General features: G+C 41.1%; 3 protein-coding genes across 8 annotated transcripts in view; 2 read left to right on the forward strand and 1 right to left on the reverse strand.

Annotated features, from left to right (window-relative positions):
- Window positions 1–1152: 1152 nt before the first annotated feature.
- On the forward strand, window positions 1153–7490 carry POLG2 (DNA polymerase gamma 2, accessory subunit). Of its 4 annotated transcripts, none has more exons than XM_071764479.1 (9): window positions 1153–1770; window positions 2225–2351; window positions 2503–2608; window positions 2973–3146; window positions 3965–4105; window positions 4501–4581; window positions 5033–5133; window positions 6043–6180; window positions 6436–7490. In XM_071764479.1, exons 1-9 carry the CDS (start codon window positions 1242–1244, stop codon window positions 6458–6460), a joined length of 1422 nt encoding a protein of 473 aa, XP_071620580.1. In that variant the 5' UTR covers window positions 1153–1241; the 3' UTR covers window positions 6461–7490. The 4 variants fall into 4 exon arrangements, 3 of the variants coding, with proteins under 3 accessions (XP_071620580.1, XP_071620581.1, XP_071620579.1); XR_011729971.1 differs by lacking the exon at window positions 6436–7490 and adding an exon at window positions 5219–5310 and having other exon boundaries at window positions 1154–1770; window positions 6043–6242; XM_071764480.1 differs by lacking the exon at window positions 6436–7490 and adding an exon at window positions 5219–5255 and having other exon boundaries at window positions 1155–1770; window positions 6043–6242.
- MILR1 (mast cell immunoglobulin like receptor 1) lies at window positions 5820–11991 on the reverse strand. The gene is given in 9 exon segments (XM_071764481.1): window positions 5820–6112; window positions 7158–7214; window positions 7541–7603; window positions 8624–8713; window positions 9176–9289; window positions 9782–10066; window positions 10382–10699; window positions 11421–11465; window positions 11562–11991. Coding segments are annotated over 9 exon segments (1053 nt in total). The 5' UTR covers window positions 11596–11991; the 3' UTR covers window positions 5820–6065.
- Window positions 9449–20449, forward strand: part of PECAM1 (platelet and endothelial cell adhesion molecule 1) — a 39166-nt gene continuing 28165 nt past the window's right edge. For 2 of the 3 annotated variants that reach the window (XM_071764472.1, XM_071764473.1), the window contains exons 1-2: window positions 16593–19397; window positions 19658–20389. In XM_071764472.1, the coding sequence (XP_071620573.1) occupies window positions 20356–20389 (34 nt within the window). In that variant the 5' untranslated portion in view covers window positions 16593–19397; window positions 19658–20355. Of the gene's footprint in view, window positions 9547–14303; window positions 14482–16592; window positions 19398–19657; window positions 20390–20449 lie in introns of those variants that run through there. The other variant, XM_071764474.1, reaches the window with a different exon arrangement.

Consider the following 20449-nt stretch of genomic DNA (forward strand, 5'->3'; position numbering starts at 1 on the left):
GGACAGATGTTTGCAAGTTGTATTTGTTGAAAGTGTGCTTTGGAAACTTAACCAGGAAATGGCAAGAAGGCTTCTGTCTCGTGACTCTTCACTACAGGTTTTTCAGGGTTGTAAATTCTTGGTGAAATGAGGTGGAAGCTGACACCTTCCAAATAAGCTGCCTGTAGAAGCTGAAACAATTCTAAACTTGGCCTCAAAATTTCTTTCTAGAGCTATGATGTGGGTGATTCTTAAACAGTGAGGAACAGCTCTGAAAAACAGGATCAGATTTTGACTTTTTTTTGCCTTACGCTGTTCCTAAATTCCCACTAACTGGTGAAAGTGTTCCCTGGAGGGCAGCTGCACATTAAATGATGGTAAAGGAGCTCTAGTAAATAGCTTTACTATATTGTCAGGGATATCGTGGTAGAATAGAGCTCAGCCCAAATCAGCTTTACAAATTTGTGTAGCTGTAGTTGAGCACCCAGGGCTGGCTCTGCCGCTGACCCAGTGCCCTGCTCAGGCACTGTGCCTGCAGCAGGGAGCCCCTGCCGGGATTATTGCTGCTTTTGGGGATTTCAGACAATAACTTTCTGTGGCAGGCAGTTCGCAGAATGGTTCCTCTTCTCCTAAGCCCCACCTTCTGGCACTGGCTCAGAACCTTGCTGCAGCGTGTATGGAAATTTCCACTGCTGTGCTGTAGGGCTCAGCTGACAGCCGGGCGGAGCTGCCTCGCCCAGCACTGGCGGGAGGTGCTGCCGGGACACGTTCGCTTCAACCCTGCTCTCTGCTTGCAAAGCCTTGACCTTGTTTCAGACCGCACCAAGCACCGCGCAGCTGCTCTGCTGTGAACTGTAGTATCTTTTCCCTTACGAATCTCCCTGTGCGGATGCGGCGCTTTCCCAGGGCACCGCAAGGGCAGGGTCTCCTTCACACCCGCACCTCAAGGTCTCAATCTCTTGGGGAGCTTGGGGCTGCTAAGGCCCAGAGGAGAAGGCCAGGCGGTAGCCCCTGACGGACACCGCCTCAGCCGCGGGAATCAGGGGCCGTGACCGGGGGGAAGGACCCGACTGGGGGAGCGCGGCCCGGGGCGGGGGTGAGCGGACACCCTGAGGGGAAGGGGCGGGAAAGCGGCAGTGGGGCGGGGGCGCTGCTCTATCGCGCACGCGCCGCGCTTCCCCTCACCCTTCCCGCCTTGAGGGAGCGGCGCATGCGCAGGGCGCGCACCGCTCCCCCCTCACGCCCTGAGTGAGGCGGGGAAGATGGCGCTGGGTTGTCGCCAGGGCGGCCGCTGGTGCAGCCGAGCTTCCTTAGAGCGCTCCGGGCTCAGGAGGCGGCCGCCCGCGGCGCAGGGGGTGGAGAGCGTGTCCGCGGCGCGGCCCTACGCGGCGGCGGCCGGCGGCGATGCTGAGGGGACGCTCGGGGAGGAGTTGCTGGAGGTGTGCTGGCGGCGGCACTTCCTGCGGGGCGGTGCGGAGCCGAGGCCGGCGCTGCCCTGGCGGGCTTACCTCAGCGGCTGTCACCCGGGCTTCGGGCCGCTGGGCGTGGCGCTGCGCCGCAACCTGGCGGCCCAGTGGTGGGACTGGGTGCTGGCGTTCCGGGAGCAGGTGTTGGAGGTGGAGGCTCCGCTCCACAGCCCTCCCGCTCTCGGTGCTCCGTGGGCCGGGTCTGGCCTCCGCCTGGTGCACGCTGAGGCGCTGCGGGAAGCCCTGCAGGGAAGGGTCTGCGGCGGTTCGGCCCTGCAAGAAGTGCTGGGGAGTGCGGGGGTGCTTCGTGAGAGCCTGCTGCCCGGTACGTCCCGTGTCCCGCCCCGCAGGGCTGAGGCGGCTCTCTGCAGCGCTCTGGACAGCCCGGGCACCTGCTTGTGTTTTCTTGCTGGGAGCCGAGCAGTTGTGTTTAAAGAAAATTTCCAGTTGTGCTGCTACACTGGGAAAGTTTCAGCTGCGTGATCTGGGTCTGTGGCCTTGTCAGGGCCCTGAACAGTGTGAATACCAAAGTGCCCATCCTGTGCTTTCCCTGGTAACCAGGGGCAAGGTGTGTTAAAATCACAGCTGTTGAAGTACCTGGAGGAATCCCACACTGCAGAGCTCGTTTCTGCAAGTCGTTAACATTATCTGCAAGTCGTTGACATTAGTGGGGCTGCAGATCTAAACAGTATGTGTATTGTGTGTTCCATTCACTGTCAGTAGAATTAAAAAAAAAAAAGTCTTCTGGCTACTAAAATCAGGAGTTTGTCTTCTGACAGGGGCTTTGGCGCAGTATCTGAGCTGCTTAGAACTGGTGAACAAAAGACTGCCTTGTGGCCTTGCACAAGTTGGAGTGTGCTTTGACTCTGTTCCAGAAAGTGAACAACACAACAAAAACCCCATAAGGTAGAGAAATGGAGGGGCTGATCCCTCTTCATACTTGAACTCACTGTTTGAACTTGCTTAACTTTTGGCTTTTTTTTTTTGAATACTGTCTCTTGCTTTTTCCCTGTTATTTTTGAAGGAGTTAACTTGCTGACATTGCTATTGTTTAAAGAATAGGCGAAAGGACCACGTCTTTGCTCACATGGTTTAGCTCTCCCAGAACTGCAGGACAGTGGCTCGATTACTGGGTACGCCAGAGACTCCAGTGGTGGAGAAAGGTAACAGCAGCACACCCATGGGAAAGCTTGGCCTCCTTCTTAGTATCTCACGGGGAGAATAGAAACCCTGATGGGTTTTGAAGAGTTACATTGCTTGCCTTTTGTCACTGAAATACGTGTATTTCTTGTGAGGAAAAAAATCCAAAAAGTATTTATAGTAAGTAGTTTCAACATGCAGGAAGGCAAATGCTTTGTGTTTGTAAGGGATTTGAGCTCAAAATGCTGTAAAATAGCAAAGAGATTTGGGCTGCAATTTGTAATAATCTTGTTGAAAGCATAGATTTGAGCTTGCATCACAGACTTGTTTTTTGTAGTTAATACAACATGCACTGCAGTGATCACCTCTGAAATCTTTGATTTTCAGTTTGCAGTAGCTCCATCTAACTTCAGCAGCAGTGATTTTCAGGATGAAGAAGGAAGAAGAGGATTTAATTTACATTACACCTTTCCTTGGGGGACAGAAACAATAGAAACATTGCTGAACCTCGGTGATACTGAACTGTTACAGATGTATCCAGGGGATAGTTCAAAATTACTTGTAAGCTTTACTGTATTAAAAGTATTTTTTATAAATAATGCATGAGAGAAAAGGTTTCTTTGCTGATCCAGTTGCTTAGCATGTGACTGTCTTTATATTCTTTTGTTGAAAAGTGGTACTATTGATACTCTGCAGTCATATCTTCACTTTCAAAAGTTGTGGTTGTGGTTGTTTTTTGGGTTTTTTTACAAAGAGTTAATTTATTGACATTAGAAATGAGCTGTATTGACAAGGCAGCTCTTGTCAGTTGCAGCTTGTACCTGGTAGATGTCAAGACAAAGTTCTTAATTTCTGTAATTCCACTGAACATAGAGAGTAGGGGCAAACTTCTGGCAAATAGCAACACTTGAAAAGTCAGTCTGAACAGATAAAAGGAGAATAACTTGATATTTTCCCAGTAAATTGTAACCTTCTCTTCATGGCAGCCTTGGCTTTCCTGTTCTTGGAGCTTATTTCTGTACAGGAGGTAGAAAACTGTAATGTCACCAAAAACACTGGATTATATAGTGATTTCTCAAAATGTGTGGGCAGATCCTTGTGGTCACTTGGAAGTAATATACAAACCTCCAAAAGAAAACACAGTTTCAAGTGGATTGGCCATAGTTTACATTTCTGATCAGAGAGGCAGGACAAGAAAATAAACTCTTACCCTCTGCTCTCCCCACTACTGCAGTCTGACCTAGTTAGTGTTACACTTTATAGACTACTGGTAACTTGTTACAATACTTGTCTGATTGTATTTTAAATATAATAAGTGTGCAAAAGGCTCTTTGGGACAGCATTTGAGGTGTTCCTTTGTGGGTTTTTTTTTTCTTTAGGGCCGAGATGGGAGGAAGAACATTATCCCTCATGTTCTGTCTGTGAGTGGGAATCTGGACCGTGGAGCATTAGCATACCTCTTTGATTCTCTGCAGCTAGCTGAGCATCCATTAACAAAAAGGAAAAATGCACAGAGAAAGGTAATTTTCTGTGGAAAGTGTAAGGAAGAATGAATGATAGATGCCAGGAGTAGGTGTAAGTATCAAACCCACAGAAAATGTGGTAAATTTAACTATGGAAATACCTCCCTTTTCCATCCTGTGGTCCCTTCCCCAGCAGCTACAGACAGGGCACTTCTCACTGAGAGCAAGGGACTGGTCCATGCAGTCCCCTCTGCAGCCCTTCCCACCCCCATGAGCAATCTTTCCTTTTTTTCTCATATCAAATACAGCTTGCTTCTAGTTAAGAGCCTTGTGTTATGAGGAAAATCTATGTGTTTAGAACCTTGATTTCAGTAAAAAAATATTTCCCAATTCTGCCTAGAATTTCACATACAATATGTTTAGTAATCTGTTGCTTTTTGTAAAATTATTAGGTTCTTAAGATTCATCCTTGCTTAGCACCTCTTAAAGTGGCCTTGGATGTAGGAAAGGGTCCAACAGCAGAGCTGAGACAGGTAAGGTGTAAGAATTTTAATTCTGAGCATTGACTTTGCGTGTAACCTTCTGTTACAATTCAGACACTGTTTGTTTTTTGAAAATCACACTGCAACTTTGTTTCTCAGAGATTTGTATACAAAATTAAGAAAATAAGTAACAGAATCACTCTTGGCTTTTTAATCTTTCAGAATGATTTTAATGCATGGGTCCCATCTTCAGAAGGATTTTTAAAAAGTTTCTGTTTAAGTCAGTGCCCACAGAAGGGAGGAAGCACACACAGGCATGTTTTTAAATTGAAATGGAGATTTAATTGCCAAGCTGCTTTCTACTTTAGGATTTTTTCAGCCAGAAAATTAACATCAGATAGGAATGGTAATACCAGGCATTAACTAGAGTTCTAATGTTTTCTTTGTATAGAATTCAACCCCCCAAAGTCTGTCTTTTAACTTTTTTTTTTTTTAAACACAGGTTTGTCAAGGATTGTTCAATGAACTCTCAGAAAACAGAATTTCTGCATGGCCAGGTTATCTTGAAACCATGCAGGTATCTCTGGAACAGCTTTATACAAAGTAAGGAGAAACAGTCTTTTGTAAATTAAACTATGAAGGTGAAAGGTGACTTTCTGTGGAGTAGTGAAAATATTCCTGGTTTCAGTAAGAAGTCATCGAGTGCAGTAACCACATGACTGAAGGCATGTATTCCAAACTCTAAATTCAGATTCAGTTTGTTTTGTTATGAAGAGCAATGTTAATTTTTAAAATTAGGTGAAGTATAAGATTTTCAGATGTTGTTTCTCTGGAGTGTGAAATGGCTTTGAGAGACTCTCCTGTTGAAAATAAATTTCTTAAGATGAGGCACAGCTTTGCAGAACTGTTTCCCACCCTCAGCCCCCATTTTTACATCTGGACTAATTCTGTGTTTCATTAAGCAGTATTTCAAATAGCACACTCTGTCTAGTCCTGAACTTAAAAGTTCTTCCAAGTCTAGAACCATTACCATTAGTGTATGTGATGGAATTATTTGTGCAGATAAAAATTCTTATTCCAGTTGATGGCTTCATAATAATTTGTTGATTGGGGCTGAATTTTGAGCATATTGCTGCTCATTTTGATGGTTTTGAGCATACTGATGAGTATTTTTTCCTGAGAGAAAATAAATGTGACTGTTTGTTCTGTGCAGTAGTCTTCAAAGGAAGTCTGACTGTTAAATAACAAGAGCAAAGATATATTCTGCTTCTACAAAAATACTCCTGTCATAGATCACCAAATAACATTCTTTTTATTTGCTAAAGTAACTGAATAGTTTAAAGAAATGTAGTCAGGAAAGCAAGGAATGCCAACAAGAAAACTGATGTATTCACACTGGACTTAGTGCAGTACAGCAAAAATAAATATTTACAGCTTATGGTCATTTGGACATGACTTATCTGAATTTTCTGTGTACCAAAAGCAGTAGCAGGTGTGCTCTTTCCTCTGCAGGTATGATGAGATGAGTGTTCTCTTCATGGTCTTGATAACTGATGCCACTCTGGAGAATGGAGTGGTCCAGCTGAGAAGCAGAGACACCACCATGAAGGAAATGATGCACATTTCTAGACTCAAGGACTTTTTAATGAAGTATGTAACATCAGCCAAAAATATGTAAACTTAGATTTGTTGAATAAAATTAATTTCTTAAACATTTCTGCCTGAACTGGCTTAAACAGTGTCATGGGCTCAGTGGTTACTATGCAAATAGTTCTGCTAAAACTTGGTGCATTTGTTTTCTATCAAATTTGTACTGTCCAAGTCTTCCAGGTTACTTTGAAAAGAGGGATGTGACAACTTGTCCCTTGTTAGCAATGCTGACCATATTCTTTTTCATGTCTTCAGTTTTACTGAGAAAACTCCATCCTAACCTAAAATGTCATCTTTCATCTGTGTATTGCTGATCCAATTTTAGTCTCTGCTGGAAAATGGCATTTTTTATTTAAAAAAAGACATCAAAATCTGAAATGTTTTATTAACATTGGTGAGTATCTTTTACTGTTTGTAGAAATGTATTTTAATCACTTGGCCTCAGTTATTCAACATTTAAAGTACTTCATCTTGCACTTGATAAAAATCAAAAGCACATAACCAGACAAACAGGAAACAGAAGAAACTAATTTGAAACAGCTTTTTACAAGCATTTTTGTGGACAAAAATTGTTTGTACATAGAAAATGGTGCAAAAAGACTATTGTGTGCTCATAATTATCCTGTACCTAAGTGACAACACTTAAAATCAAATACAAGAGTTTGCACAGATAGAAAATTGAGTTGTTATTTTATGGTGTTTATGGGCAATAAGTTGCTGTTTGTCTAATGAGATTGCTGGTTGGGTCTTGTTTATTCCAATTTTTATCTGTTCTGTGTTTTCTAAGTTGAAGTTCCTAGACATTCTGGTTTGGGGATTTTGCTTGCTAGCAGAGTCTGAGTTCTGTCTGTCTGTCTGCCAGGAAACTTGTATCTAAACACCATCTCATTCTGTGCAGACCTTGTAGTACTTACCACATCTGAGGAATGAAAGATTCTTTAAAAATAGGTGATGAAGTTAATCACAAGAGATCTTACCTTGTACTCAGTCTCTGATGAGGACCTTTGAATAGACTGTAGCAGAACCTCTCTTCTCTGCTGAGAGCCAGAATAACATAATTAATACTTTTTATTGGTACAGATATACAACAGAAAAATTAATATAGCATCAGCAACTAGTAACATGTGTGGTTTCATAATGTGGCTGTTGAATTTTGGGGTCATAATATGGTGCTAGGCTTTTTATTTAGAGTTGTTTCCTTTTTTTTCCCTTCAAGAGAGCCTCATTTCAGTTTCTCTGTAGTAAGTAAGCAATTTCAGTATGTAACTGCTATTATTAGCACCTCCCTGTTCCCGCCCTCCCCAGCAAAAGTTGCCCAAAACATCCTTGAATATCAGATGTTACAGCTTGAGGTTTTTACCTTTTTCATTTTCTCCTCTAATAACAGAAATGTTGATGTATTCTTCTTGTGGTGTAACGGGATCTGGATGAAAGATGATCAACAGCAGTTAACTCCATTACAAGAGAATGACCAGATTTTTTAATTTTTTTTTTAAATAATCTTGAAACACAGGAAATCTACCATGCTTTCTGTATCATTCATGGGCCTTATCAGAGCTACTGTCACTGTCCTTGCAGGCTGTGTGGGTAGAATGCTGACTGATATCTTGCAGAGCTGCACAGGGCACTGAGCAGTTAGAATTCTATGTGCTGTATGAACAGGAAGGCAGATTTGTTCAGAGAGAATGATTTCCTTTTTGATACTTAGAAATAGGAAACGTAATATCTTTGCTTTTGGTTTGGTTTAGGGGCTTGTTTTTCCCTGGAGAATACCAACATTCACATTGAAGGCAAATGCAGAAAACCTGCAAGATAATAGCATCATGGCTTTCATATAATGTCCTCATTATTGGGTATTTTCACTAGGTGAAGTAGTTCAATGTCTTAACATATGTGCCAGTTGTTTTGCTGTCTGGAGGTACTTCAGAATTTCAGCTTTAACTTTGAGTCTTGTCAAAGTTAAAAAAGGTGGAATAAAGACCTAATGTGTTCTGAACAATTTTGAACAGACTGTAGGAGCTCTGTAAGTTTTATTGTGCTACAACTTGCACATAGCCCACATTTGTCTCTTAGTGAACAGCCATTGCACCTCTGATCTTTTTGCTGTCTTTTTGTTTTCCTCTGTAATGGCTATTGCAGTGATCTCCAAGAACTGCTAAATACAATAATTCTACTTGTGTTTACAGTAGATTTTTGTATAAAACTTATTTATCCAGTTGCAGTTTTGGCTTCATGGTTGTCAGTGCCAAATGTGGATCCTGAGTGACTTTAAATAATGTCTCTGCCAGGCATGGTTGATAGGAGTATTAGCTCACTTGGGTATTAGGTGTCTCCTTCCATTACTTTTGCAGTCCCTGAAGAAATTTGCCCACGCTAGCTACATAATAGCATTCTTCAACCAAACCCCCACCAGTAAGTTGCATGAGAAGTAGCATGAGCTTACCAATTTCTGTGTATATGACATCATTTTCAGAGTCCTCTGCATTCACTGCTGAAGTAAGGCCAGGTGAGGGCCTGGTAGACTTAAATCTTCCTGCAAATTTTTTTAAAAAACCAAACACACACGTATATACGTATATTAGTTGTTTCTAGAGGGGAATAAAGAGCTCCATTATATTTTTTGAATACCAGATCATCTCAGGTAATGTTATTTTCATGATAAAAATTACTCCTTAACCAAGAGCATTTTTATAGGAATTTCTTTGCTTTACTAAGAATAATGAGGGATAATTCTTTCCAGTGTTTATGTGTATTAAATCAGATATTGTTTTGCTTTTCCCATCTCAGACCTGCCATTTAAAATATAGCTCAGAGGTTTTGCCTTGTCACTGTCTTGTTAAGTTGCCTGTGCTGGTTAAAAGGAGATTTGAAAACATCTTAAAATACCACGAGTGTAACTCTACTTGCAACATGATGGTTATGAAACTGCATGAAACTGTACTGACAACATAAACAAGCACTTGTGGAAAATGAAACAAACATTCAAATAACTTACTTGCTTTATATGAAGGAATTATGAAAAATCGAATTGCCAGAGCAAATCCTACTACAAATAGTAGCAAGAGGAGCACAAAAGAAATTACCAGGGGTTGGTAAGAGTGTCTCTCTTCTGACAAAAAGAAAAAGAAAAAACAAGGTATTTATGCAATCAAAGCTGTTTCATTTTTTCTGTAAATTAAAATCAAGACTTTGCATTTCTTTCAGCTTTTGGATTAACTGTGGTTAAAGTAACTACTCAGGAGAGTCCAAAGTGCACACAGACATAGCAGAAGGAAGGGAGCTCACTGGTGCCAGTAGACTCTGATATGACCAGAGAGAGAAACTGAACTAGACTCTTCCCAAGTGGACCAGGGAGCTCTCATAAGAGTGAGTCTTTTACAGCCATCCTTCATGGGCATTTCAACCTCTACTACAATCTAGCAGATGGAACTCTATCTTTTTTACTTTAAAAAACTCTTTTTTTATTTTAAAAAACTGTATTTTGAACATTACATTGCAAGAACAAGATTTCTGGATAAAAAAAACTTGCCTTATTACAACATTCTGAATTTTGTGTGGTCCCTGTTTAGTGACAGTTGTGAACTGTTCCGTCCATACATACCTGCCAAGGTGAAGTTAAAACTGTTGCTGTATTTTGTGTTATTTTGGAAGCTGTTTTGAGCTTTGCATTTATAGGTTCCAAAGTCACTAGAGGAATTAATAAACAGAAAAATCACAGCAGCTTCCCTCTTCTGAATCTTCACGGGGGGAGAGATGTTTTGTCTTCCTTTGAAGAATACATATGTGATAGGAAGAGAGCCATTCTCTGAGAAACAAGACAGGGTCACATTCTGGCCTTTCCTTGCTTGAAAGGTGGGTGAGCTCAGCACTGGTTTGGAAACTGGCTCTGTTAAAAGAAAGCTGAAAAGACTGCATCACTGAGTGCAGGACAAGCTCCAAAGCAAGGCTCAGAGTTAAGCAGCAACATTGGCAAATGGGATGGAGGGCTCAGTGAGCACTGCCACGATAGCACTGCTGACTCTTAGGGTCATAACTGTCTTCTCCAGTCAAGTTCAGCCTCACAGTCAAGGCAGGAGCACACTGCTGTCCCAAAGAGTACCTGCCCCAAACAAACCCCTGACCCTGCTGCTGCAGTTCCATTGCATTAGATATGGCTATGCCTAAGATAAAATGTCCTGAGAAGGTGTACAGCAAGACATACCTGTTGTGAAGTTGAGGGTTGAGGGGTGAAGTTGAAGGGTGAAGTTGAGACTTTTGCTGTATTTTCCACCGCTGGAATTGTTATTCTCAGCTTTGCATTTGTATTCACCCACATCACTGGCAGAGGTGATAGTCAAGTTAAATAAACCAGGGGTCATGTCTGGCTTAGTTAAAGCAGATACCTTCTGATTGTGTTTAAACAATGTGTATGTGACAGGTGGAGATCCAGAGTCTGAGAGGCAGGAGAGGGTCACGTTCTGATTCATCACTACATTCAAAGTCCCCTGAACAGGTATGAGCCTGGGATTGGACAGCATCCCTGGAAAGAATAACCTTCTGAGTGAGTTCTTGCACCTATCATCTAAGAAACTTTCATATTTAAAAAACAAAATATGCTGAGGATCAAGCTATCCTTATTTCTGTTGAAATAGGTTTATTTTTTTTTTCCTCCCCCAGCAGCAGGCAACACAACTTTGTATTTTTCAAAATCAGTATGCAGTGCCAGACACTTGATGAAAAATGCATGTCTTCATGAGCAAGAGAGCATATACACACAAAGCCAAAAGATGTAACCAGATGAGTAAAAGCACTTTTGAACTACAGCAGCAATGAAAAGAAGTATAAAGGATAAATATTATGAGGTATTAATTGTAGAAGAAAGTATGCTTACATGCTAGTTGATAGGTAGCATGTGAGTCTCTAAGTAAACACAGTATTTTGTTTGTGGCCCTGTGTAAACTGGCAGAATTCATCTTGTGAAAGTAGATCAAACTTTTAAATAGTAGCAGCATGTTGGTCTATATAGTTTGCTTTTATCAGATCATACAAATAAACTTGGAAGAAAAACGTTTTAATAGAAAGCAGTAGTAAACTACTACTAAAATTTTATATATAAACTTGTAAACTGCCTCACTGCACAGGCAGGGGCAAAAGCTTTAATTATATATGAAAGTTTTGCACATTTTTAAATCCCTTCCCCATTTTCTGTTAATATTTTATTTCAGGATTGATCTCAAAGCCAACAAAAAAAGAGAACCTACCTTTGCCATTTGAAGTAGTTTGCTGATTCTGTTGAGACATTTGAACTAAAAAAAGAAAAAAAACAAAAAACTTTCAGACAAGAAACAACAATTCTTGTTCAGAAAGATGTGTAATGTGTGAGAAATACGTCCTTGACTTACAGCAAGAAAACAATAAAGTTGTGAGAAAAAACATTTTCTTGATACTGAGAAAGACTGCTGGTGGGGTTGCAGTAAGGAGATCTTTGAGGAGTGGCTTTAAGGGGTTGAGGAAGTCCTAAACACGGAAACAATGCTGATTCTTACAGATATTTATGTAGATTTTTCTGGTATTCCACTTGTACTTAGCCTATGGCAGACAGAGCAGTAGGCAGAAGGGAAAGCTTTGGGGTAAAGGCGAGCAGTTTGGGATACAACTAAATGCTATAGGGTTGTTTGAAGATGAAGCTGTAGTTCTAAGCTCCATGTGAGAGCTGTGTGTTAGCTCTCTGCTGCCATGCTGTATAGGAGGCTGAATGTAATTTTTCCTGCACTGCCTTTAGGAGGGAATGAGGTCAGTGACTCACACGGTCAGTCACACATTTGCTCGAGGTAATACAAGTGAGCGTATGGCTGAGACTAAGGGAGTATGTGGTACTGTTTATTTTTACCAGCAATGCAATTTTAATTAAATATATATGTGTTTATTAAATCTATAGAAGTTTTCCAATGCTAATAAATATTTATAGCTAGCTTTCATGGGGAATATTTTGGTCACAGTTCAGATGTTAAGCTGTGAGGAAGTGAGATCTTTTAGTAGTACAAATGTCATGAACTTGAGTTCAACACCACTGCAGAAATGAATCTGTTGACTATTTGATCATCTACAAAGTGACATAATTACAGTTACAATGAGTAGATGTTATTTATTTGTCATCTCCTGGGCAAAGTAAATATAATCTTTAGCTGTAGATGGGTGGTGCCTTCTAAAGAACATTAGGCCCTGTTGTGTGTGAAGAGGTAACTACTGACAGAGAATGCCTTAAAAGTCTTCTGATCCTCGTCTTATTTCTTTATAGTTTTGTCTCCAGTTTCTGGAGGATACAAGACAAGGCCCCACAGAGTCTGTCCTGTGTAATACACAGTTCCTCCCAAACCCTGACCTCTAGCAGCACTGCAGTTTCCTTACAGAATTTGATGTGCAACTTCCTTTCTCCTTGGTTTCTTTTTGTTGTTGTTGTTGCTGTTTATTTAAGTGCTTATAAGACAACCTCCACCCTGTCCTCGCAGATGCCTCTGATGTGGAAATGCTGACAACTGAGCACAAGACTGGAAAACTTTTTCTGCAGCTGGCAGGAAGCATGTGTGAAAATGCAGCTGTCAGAAGAACTGGGAGCAGCACTTGTACATTTTCTTCTTGTGGAAGCCTGTTCTTTGTCAGAAAACCACAGACAAAAAGCAAGTGTTAAAGACTCGCAGGCAGGCGATGGAGGCTGAGCTGTGCCCCGCGTCCCCTCTCCTCAGGAGCAGCTTCGCAGGGCTGCGGTTGTCCCTGCGGGTGGTGCCGGGGTCTGAGGGAGCCTGAGGGGGTCTGAGAGTCCTGGGCTGCTCTCCTTCCCCCTCTGCCTTCCCCTGCAGGGCTGCCATGCCCGGGGTCTGAAGGCGGAGAGGCAGCCGGGGGGTTCTGTGAAGGGATCGGGAGCCCTCAGGCCTCCTCTCCCCGCTGTGCTCCCTGAGGCGCTGAGGGGGCTCCTGGGGCTGCTGGCCCGGAGCAAAATGCGTTCAATTTTTGGAGAAGCTGATCCATTTGTTGTGCGTGGGGAATAGTTCTGGTGAGCTGTGGAGCTGTGTCTGTAGCGTTTTAAACCCAAGTTTTGTCACCAGCAGCTTCCAGGGGGTGTGCAGAGCTCCCTTGGTTCCCTCGGGACGCGGGGCTTGGGCGGGTGTCCAGGGAATGCGAGTGTTGTGTCCAAGCACTGAGTTCTTTTTGGGAAGTTGCAGAGGGCTTTTGCAGAACTGTTTGTGCCTTTTTTGGCTGGCATGGACTCTGCTAAGCAACCCTACTCTCTCTGCCCTTGGGTGGAGATCCTGTAATTCAGTGCATCTGTGTCCTCAATGTGATCCTGTAATTCAGTGCATCTGTGTCCTCAATGTTTTGGTGTTTGGTTTGGGGGTTTTGTTTGTTTGCTTGTTTTTTTAACTTGAAATTTGAATTTAGAGGCTGAAATAGGAGGAAACTGGTTTGATATGTCTCATTCATCTCAGCTATACATGCAGGAATATAGGGAAGGACTGCATTTCAATTAACTGTCCAATACCTGTGCCTGGCTGTGTCATCTGCTTGAATATCTGCTTGCTTTTCAACTTCTGAAATTGCAGATCATTAATAGACAAACTTCTATGTAAAAAGGCTTTTGAACTGTTATGGAAGAATTTGGTAGCTGAGGCTTACTGATAAAGTTTGTATAAAAGCCAGACTGCAATTGCTAAATTACCTCTAGAGTACTGGTTAGAATATGAGACTTCAGGTGAAGTTCATAACATAAATTATTAAGTTAGGTTGATGTAAAGAAGCTTCGAGAAAAATCTACTTGCCTACTCAGTCCTGTAGGGCCAGGAAGGAGGGAATGAGTCCACTGTTAAATGGACTTGTGGGAGCTGTGGATGCTAATGAAGCATTGTTATTCTCAAGCACAACTTTTGGAATAGTGCTTTTAGTTTCTGCTGTTTTGTGTAACTGTAATTGTGATGAGTGCTCAACAGTTCTGAAGGTCATAGCAGCTTTATGGCAGCTTTGTAAAAGTCTTTAAGGCAGTATTTTTCTCCAGCATGTGCTGGAAGTGTCCCAAAATGAAGAGAATGAGCTCATTAAATCCTGGAGTATTATTCTGAGACAAAATGTAACTGTCTTATTTTGCCTTTCAGCAATGAGAACAGCATCCATGTTGTCCATATGGCATCCAGTTGGCCCTACTGTCATTGTGAAACAAGAGAAAAAGGCAAAATTAGCCCTTGGCATTACTTTTCTGTGAGGTTTTGAGTAATGACTCTAGCTTTGAATGCTAACAAGTTTGTTAGTCTCTTGAAAATGTCCTGGATAATGGTAAGTGAATTTTACTTCCATGTTGATTGTTTTTCTGTCAGAGTTGGCTATTGACTTGGGACTAATAGGTTATTGATTAGTTCAGCGTGCATGTGTAGAGGTCTATAACATCAGTAAGATACTGTGCAAGCTTAGAGTTCCCTTTTTACTAGATATATAACTTTCCTGCTGGGTATTAATATGGTTCTATATGTAGGAAGAACTCAATAAATTTAACAAAAAGCAGTGAACAGAAGTCATCCAGGCAAAACAAGTAAGCTAGAAATTCTGAAAGCAAGATTTGTGTGACTTGGTGCTGTGACAAATTCTGCCTCAGGCAAGCAGGGGGAAGAGAATAGAAGCCAAACTGAGCTTTCATTCACAAGGTCAGTTCTTTGACTTGAGAATGAAAACAGTGTGATGTGAGCTGGCATTTGGTAGTAAGGCTGTGAAGGCTTCACACTGCATCTGTCCTATCACAAGCTTCCAGGGAAAGCTGCATGTTTCAGCAGAATTATAAAAGTTATTCCTGGTCCCAGTTTCCCATCCCTGAGAGGTTCTCCATTCTGGAAGAGCATCTGCTCTTCACTGTGTGTCTGCAGAAGGCTTTGCTAAAAGTCACCATATACTGACAGTTATGTCTGGTGATGAATTAAATTAAGCTCTTCTGTTTTGTCTGCAAAAAGGTTTTACTGATATGGCTACATCATCACAGAATGCAGTATTTTTTCACTCCTACTCAAAATGGCTGTGGTAGCAAGTCTGCAGTTTATTTTAACTACTTGGTATTTGACTGTGAGAAGACTTTTTCTTGTGTGGAAGAGGAAAGGATCTTTTTCTATATGCACATTTAAGGTAGCTTTAAATTTCTTGCAGTGATCCTCAGGTTCTGAACAAGAATTTCCATGTAGTGAATTTCAATAAGGTGCAAAGAGCAAGGCACATGTCAGCAGGTGAGAGGAACTTCTGGGTATACAACTGGATTAATTAAACAGCTCTCAAATCCCCCAAAGATGAAATATTTAAAAAAAATAATAATTCTTTCCTCTACCCTCTCTCTCCCTCCCTCTCCCCCCTAAAAAAAAAAGAAAAAAGAAGAATTTTGGTGACACACAAGAGACTGAGGCTACTAGTGCACTTCTCTTAGAATAAATTTTGATGTCACTGTCTAAAAGAAATGGTGAAAGAAATGAGAAACCTGTCAGTAGTGTGCTTGTTTTCCAGCCTCTTTTGAACTTCTGTTTGTGTACTTCAAGGAGTATCTGCCCCTTTGTACATCCTAACCAGAGGTTATCAGTAGCAGCTGTGGCTGTGTGTGGGAGCAGATAAATTCTTCCCTTCTGTTTGTGTAAAGTCTGCTGAAAGATTTTCTGTCAACTTAGATCAGTTTTGTGAGTGGCTGTCAACTGAATTTTACTTATGAAACTGATGTGGAGTAGTGCTGGGAGAATCATCAAGCACTATAAAACCAATGGGAATGTACTGAGAAGGAAAAATATTTCAGAATTCGTTTTCTCTTCAGCCAGAAGGTTCTGACCTTTTCTCTGGTGCTGTCCATATTCTGCAATGAATATTATTGCAGAGCTCAAGGCTGTTTTTCTGTTGCACCTGTAAGTGCTGGATGTTAAGCAAAAGACAGCAGTTAAAAATATCCTCAAGGTGTGGAACTGGTCACTTAGGCACAGTGCTGGAACAGAGAAATTTTGTGAGGTGGTACCAACAAATGCATTTCACACCTCTGAAAGAAGAAATGTCCTTTGTCTAAATCAGCTTCTGGGGTTGTGCATGCTATGTAAAATATAAGTCAAGACACAAGAACTCCAGTGTGAAAGGAAGTGTAAAGCCAAATAGTAATAATTGGCTGCTTTTATATTCAAATGACAAATTTAATTGTGAAAACCTTAATGATACTCTCTCGTTACCAGCTTCCTGGTTCCTTCAGTTACTTTTCTAGATGTGATTTACATTGCCATTTGGAGGAGGTGTTGTGTATCTGTGATCGTTGTTTAACTGAGGAAGCAGTGAGGGAACCGCAGCGTGGTTCTCTGGAGTGGTCAACTCCCAGTAGATGGAGCCATTGTGAAATACAATTTGTTCTGAGAAGCACAAACTTCGGGCAATCTGGAGTTTCTGTGCCTTGCAGTTTCTAGACTTGTGGAAAACAAAACAAAACCAAACAAGAAACCGTTCGTTTCTTTAATGTTCCTTGGGAATATTCAAATCCAGGGATGAAATTAACGTTTCTCCAGGGGGATACAAAGAGGCTCTTTAAAGGTGCAAATGTCTCACATTCAAGAGGTGAGAATATAGCCTGAAAATATTTGTAGAACAAATTCAGTTAATTCACAGTTCCCCAGGGATTGGCCTAGACTTGTGAAAACAGCAATTTGTTATAATTATATTATTTTTGAGTTGAGTATACTGAAGCAGGAAGTGATAAGCCAAATAGTACACAGTTGTAAGGAACCAAAATGATTAAATGATTATATGTGTCAGGGACTGGGGTATTAGGAATCAAAGCTGCTTTTCTATTCTTAATTTAGTTACTGAAAAACTTGTGTTGACCTCATAGATGGACACAGATTTTTAAATTTTCATACTTTTAAAATAATATTTAGAAAATCCTCAAAACTTGTAGGTACACCTCTATAGCAATTAACTGTTTTTAAAATCAGTTAATTTATACAGGAAATAATGTGGATCCTGCAGTATCAGGGTCAAGATTTGATGACCCCAGAATGTTCTTTTAAGAGAAATGTTTTGTCAGTCAATTAGTGAGAAAGAACTTGAAGGCAACACATGTAGAGACTTCATATTTTCTGAAGAAACTGAAACCTCCATGAGGAACTGGACATTGAGACCAGGAGACAGAGCAGATTTGCTGGAATCAGCGTGTTCTGTCAGGAAATAAGATGCCAGTCCTAAAGAGGGGGACTGTGCTGTGCTCTTCACTGTCATGCCAGCAAGCTGGAGAGCAGATGAAAGCAAACAGCTGAAATGTGGTGCAAACTCCCAGCTTCCTTTCTGGCTGAAACATTACAGAATGTAAAATCTGAAAATCTTATTCAGCATTTTGTCCTTTGCTAGGAAAATAGGCCTTGCCTCCCATTTGAGGCAAAGTTCTGTTTAAATTACAAAGCTGATGTTTTTAGGAAATGTCATGGGTAAGCCAGCAGAAGCAGCAGAGATGGATCAGTTCCCAGATGAGCACAACTTTGATGTTTAAGGCTCTAATTCATTGGGCAGTGGATTAAATGAAATGGTTCCCATAGGTTTCAGAGATGATTGCATCCGATTATAATGACTGCTCTGTCTGCTTTAGAGAGTGTGTTGCATTTTTGAGGTCAATCCTGCTTTTTCCATTGTGACTGAATAGAGTTCTTTATAAGATGTGTATTAGAATGACTTTGATCTTGCATATTTCAGAAAAATGTATCTTGAGTGATTACAGTGAGGTGATTGCTTGGAAAATATGCAGCTGTATTACAGGCACAGGTACCTTTAAGTTAATGGAAGATGGTCTCAAGCCATTCTTTTGCATCTGAAATGCTTTTCTCCCAAGTTACATGATATTTTGACTTAAATTCCTGCAGTTTAATTTACCACCAGTCAATACCACCTTGATTTTCCTCTCCAGCTGAAGGCATATGAAGAATATGGTAGTTTAATAGGTGAAATCTTATGGAATATCCTTCACTAGGGAGTGTCAACAGCCTTGGGTGCTGCCACCATTAAACCTTACTTCTGACCTAGTTCCTCCTAAAAGCTGGCACCTCCAGCCTGGTTCTGAACTCACTCTGAAGGGTGAGATTGTTTTCTACTTCTAGATTGCTTTATAGAGTGGCTTCCAGTCTCCCTTTTTAGAGTATCTTCAAGATTACTTTCTAGAGCTGTTTCTAGGCACCTTTTACAGCTGATTCTAGAACATCCTCTATATGGCTGTCTAGAGCAGCTTCTAGATTGATTTTCATATAAGCTTTTTGGGTTTTCTGGAGCCATCTCTAGCTTGCTTTCTAAATGTCTTTCTAGAGTTGCTTCAAGATGGTTTTTACTTCTAGATTGCTGCCACCCTTCACCCCCCTCCTCGTGGGAAAGACCAGTGTGGTTTTGCTGAGCTTTGTATGCCCTGAATTCTTTTAGGGGGAAAGGGGGAAATCTCCTTCCTTCCTTTCTTCCTGTGTTTTGTTACCAATAGCAAAAGCTGATCTACCTTTGTTCTCCATCTGCCGTGGGTCCTCCTTCTCTTTTCCTTTACCTGGCTCTGGAGACCATTGTTGGCAACCAGCCAAACCATCAGTCTTTTGGTGCTGGTGCATTTCAAACAGGTTGGATTAAACAGAAGAAAAATTACTGCTAGTTAACCAGCTTCCTTCTTAAGTCATTAGTTGCTGTGACTGTTGTGCTGTTCTGTACTCCCTGCAGATGCTGGACAGATGCTTCTCATACTGCCCACACCTTGTTAAACACAGGAGGGTTTCCCTCCAGTTTCCTTTTGCAAAACACCACTCTGTGTGTGTAATAAAAGCACCAAGGTACACTCAGCAAGCAAGGATAATACCAAAGTAAGAAAAGCAGAAGAGGAGAGAAAGGCAAGAGACAGTATCTGTAATTTTGTCTTCCTTGTTCTCCCATCTCTCCCATCTCCTCCTCACTTGCATCAAGAAACTGGTCATGGTACTGAGATTTTGGATAATGGTTACTTCACAACTAGTCTTCTTCAGAACAATTTCACCTAAGTCAAAGCTGATGGATACTCATTTACTTGTGTTCAGGCTTTGGTTCATAAAAAAGTCCTCCATTTTGTTAAAGGAAGGCCAGTAATTAAAGTATTCTGAATTTTGCATCAGTTCCTTACTGTATCTCAGGCAGACATTTGCACCAGTGTAAACTGAGGGAATGCTTTGCAACTTTGCTCCTCTTCTTATAACATTAGTTCAGTTTCTGCTTTCAGTGTTTTGGATGCAGAATTAATCATCCCTGATTTCAGGTTGGCTGTCATATTGTCAGGCTACTTCCACCAAAAAAAAAATTAAGCAGTGCAGAAAAGGTCAGAAGGTCTCTCAGGGATGCCTGAATTCAAACAGCTACAAGCAAATTTAACTCTTGCTCCAGAGCATTCTCTAGTTCAGACTGTGCCAGTGCTGCTTCAGATTTCTGCTGAGAAATGGAATTCCAACCTGTTATTTTCTTGTTAAAGTTGTATGATTGTGTATGTTTTGCACCATCCTAAGTGCATTCAATAAAATCTTGTGCAGTTGCATGGTTTTGATATTTGATGATAGTATGGGAGGTTTGCCTATCAGTATTTTAGTCTAATACATCAGTAGCTACAGTTTCCAAGATGATTTCTTCTTCACCACAGACCTAGAAATGTAGGTAAAGGGGAAAAATGAATAATTATATACATTTATTCTCTGAAATAATTCTCTGTGTCAGGATGAAGGGAAATATTTGCTCAAGAACCTGTCAAGGTCAAATAGCAAAGGTAATTTGTGTTCATAAATGGTTAATTGTGACTTAAAAATACCCATATTGACAGGAACTTCTGGATAAATGTCATTGGAACTGCTTGTTTTTTTAATACACCTTAAGAAATTAAACAAAGCAAATGCATTCGGTGGCGCCCTCAGGAAAAGTCCAGTCACTTCCTGAACAGTAATCTGCCTGTGAGCAGCAGATAGATTCTCATTGTTTGCCATTTCCAGTTTCCAGTAATGGGAACTATTACTTGATCTAGGCAGTTGCTGTTGAAGATCTGGGAAAAATTGCAGAATTTTATCTGTTTCCATAAAACAACAGAAAAAAGCGTAACCTGTTTTTGGTACCTGGAGACATCACCTCTGATGATGAATATTGTTTTATTTTGGAACTAAGTGTCTATTCTTTGGGAACGAGATGTATCTTGTTCTTCTGATGATTTTCTTGCACTGTAAGTTTGATAATTAAATATCTGGGTGTGTACATGTGTTTCTGGTTTGTTTGGGGTTTG

This window comes from Heliangelus exortis, chromosome 20 (genome assembly GCF_036169615.1).
Source record: "Heliangelus exortis chromosome 20, bHelExo1.hap1, whole genome shotgun sequence".
Taxonomy (NCBI): domain Eukaryota; kingdom Metazoa; phylum Chordata; class Aves; order Apodiformes; family Trochilidae; genus Heliangelus; species Heliangelus exortis.

Excerpts from the sequence above, each read along its gene's own strand:
- POLG2 (XM_071764478.1), top strand. The coding sequence starts at position 1,242 with ATGGCGCTGGGTTGTCGCCAGGGCGGCCGCTGGTGCAGCCGAGCTTCC. Across the intron at positions 1,771-2,224 it reads TCGTGAGAGCCTGCTGCCCG|GGGCTTTGGCGCAGTATCTG; the intron begins GTACGTCCCGTG and ends GTCTTCTGACAG. Across the intron at positions 2,352-2,502 it reads CACAACAAAAACCCCATAAG|AATAGGCGAAAGGACCACGT; the intron begins GTAGAGAAATGG and ends TATTGTTTAAAG.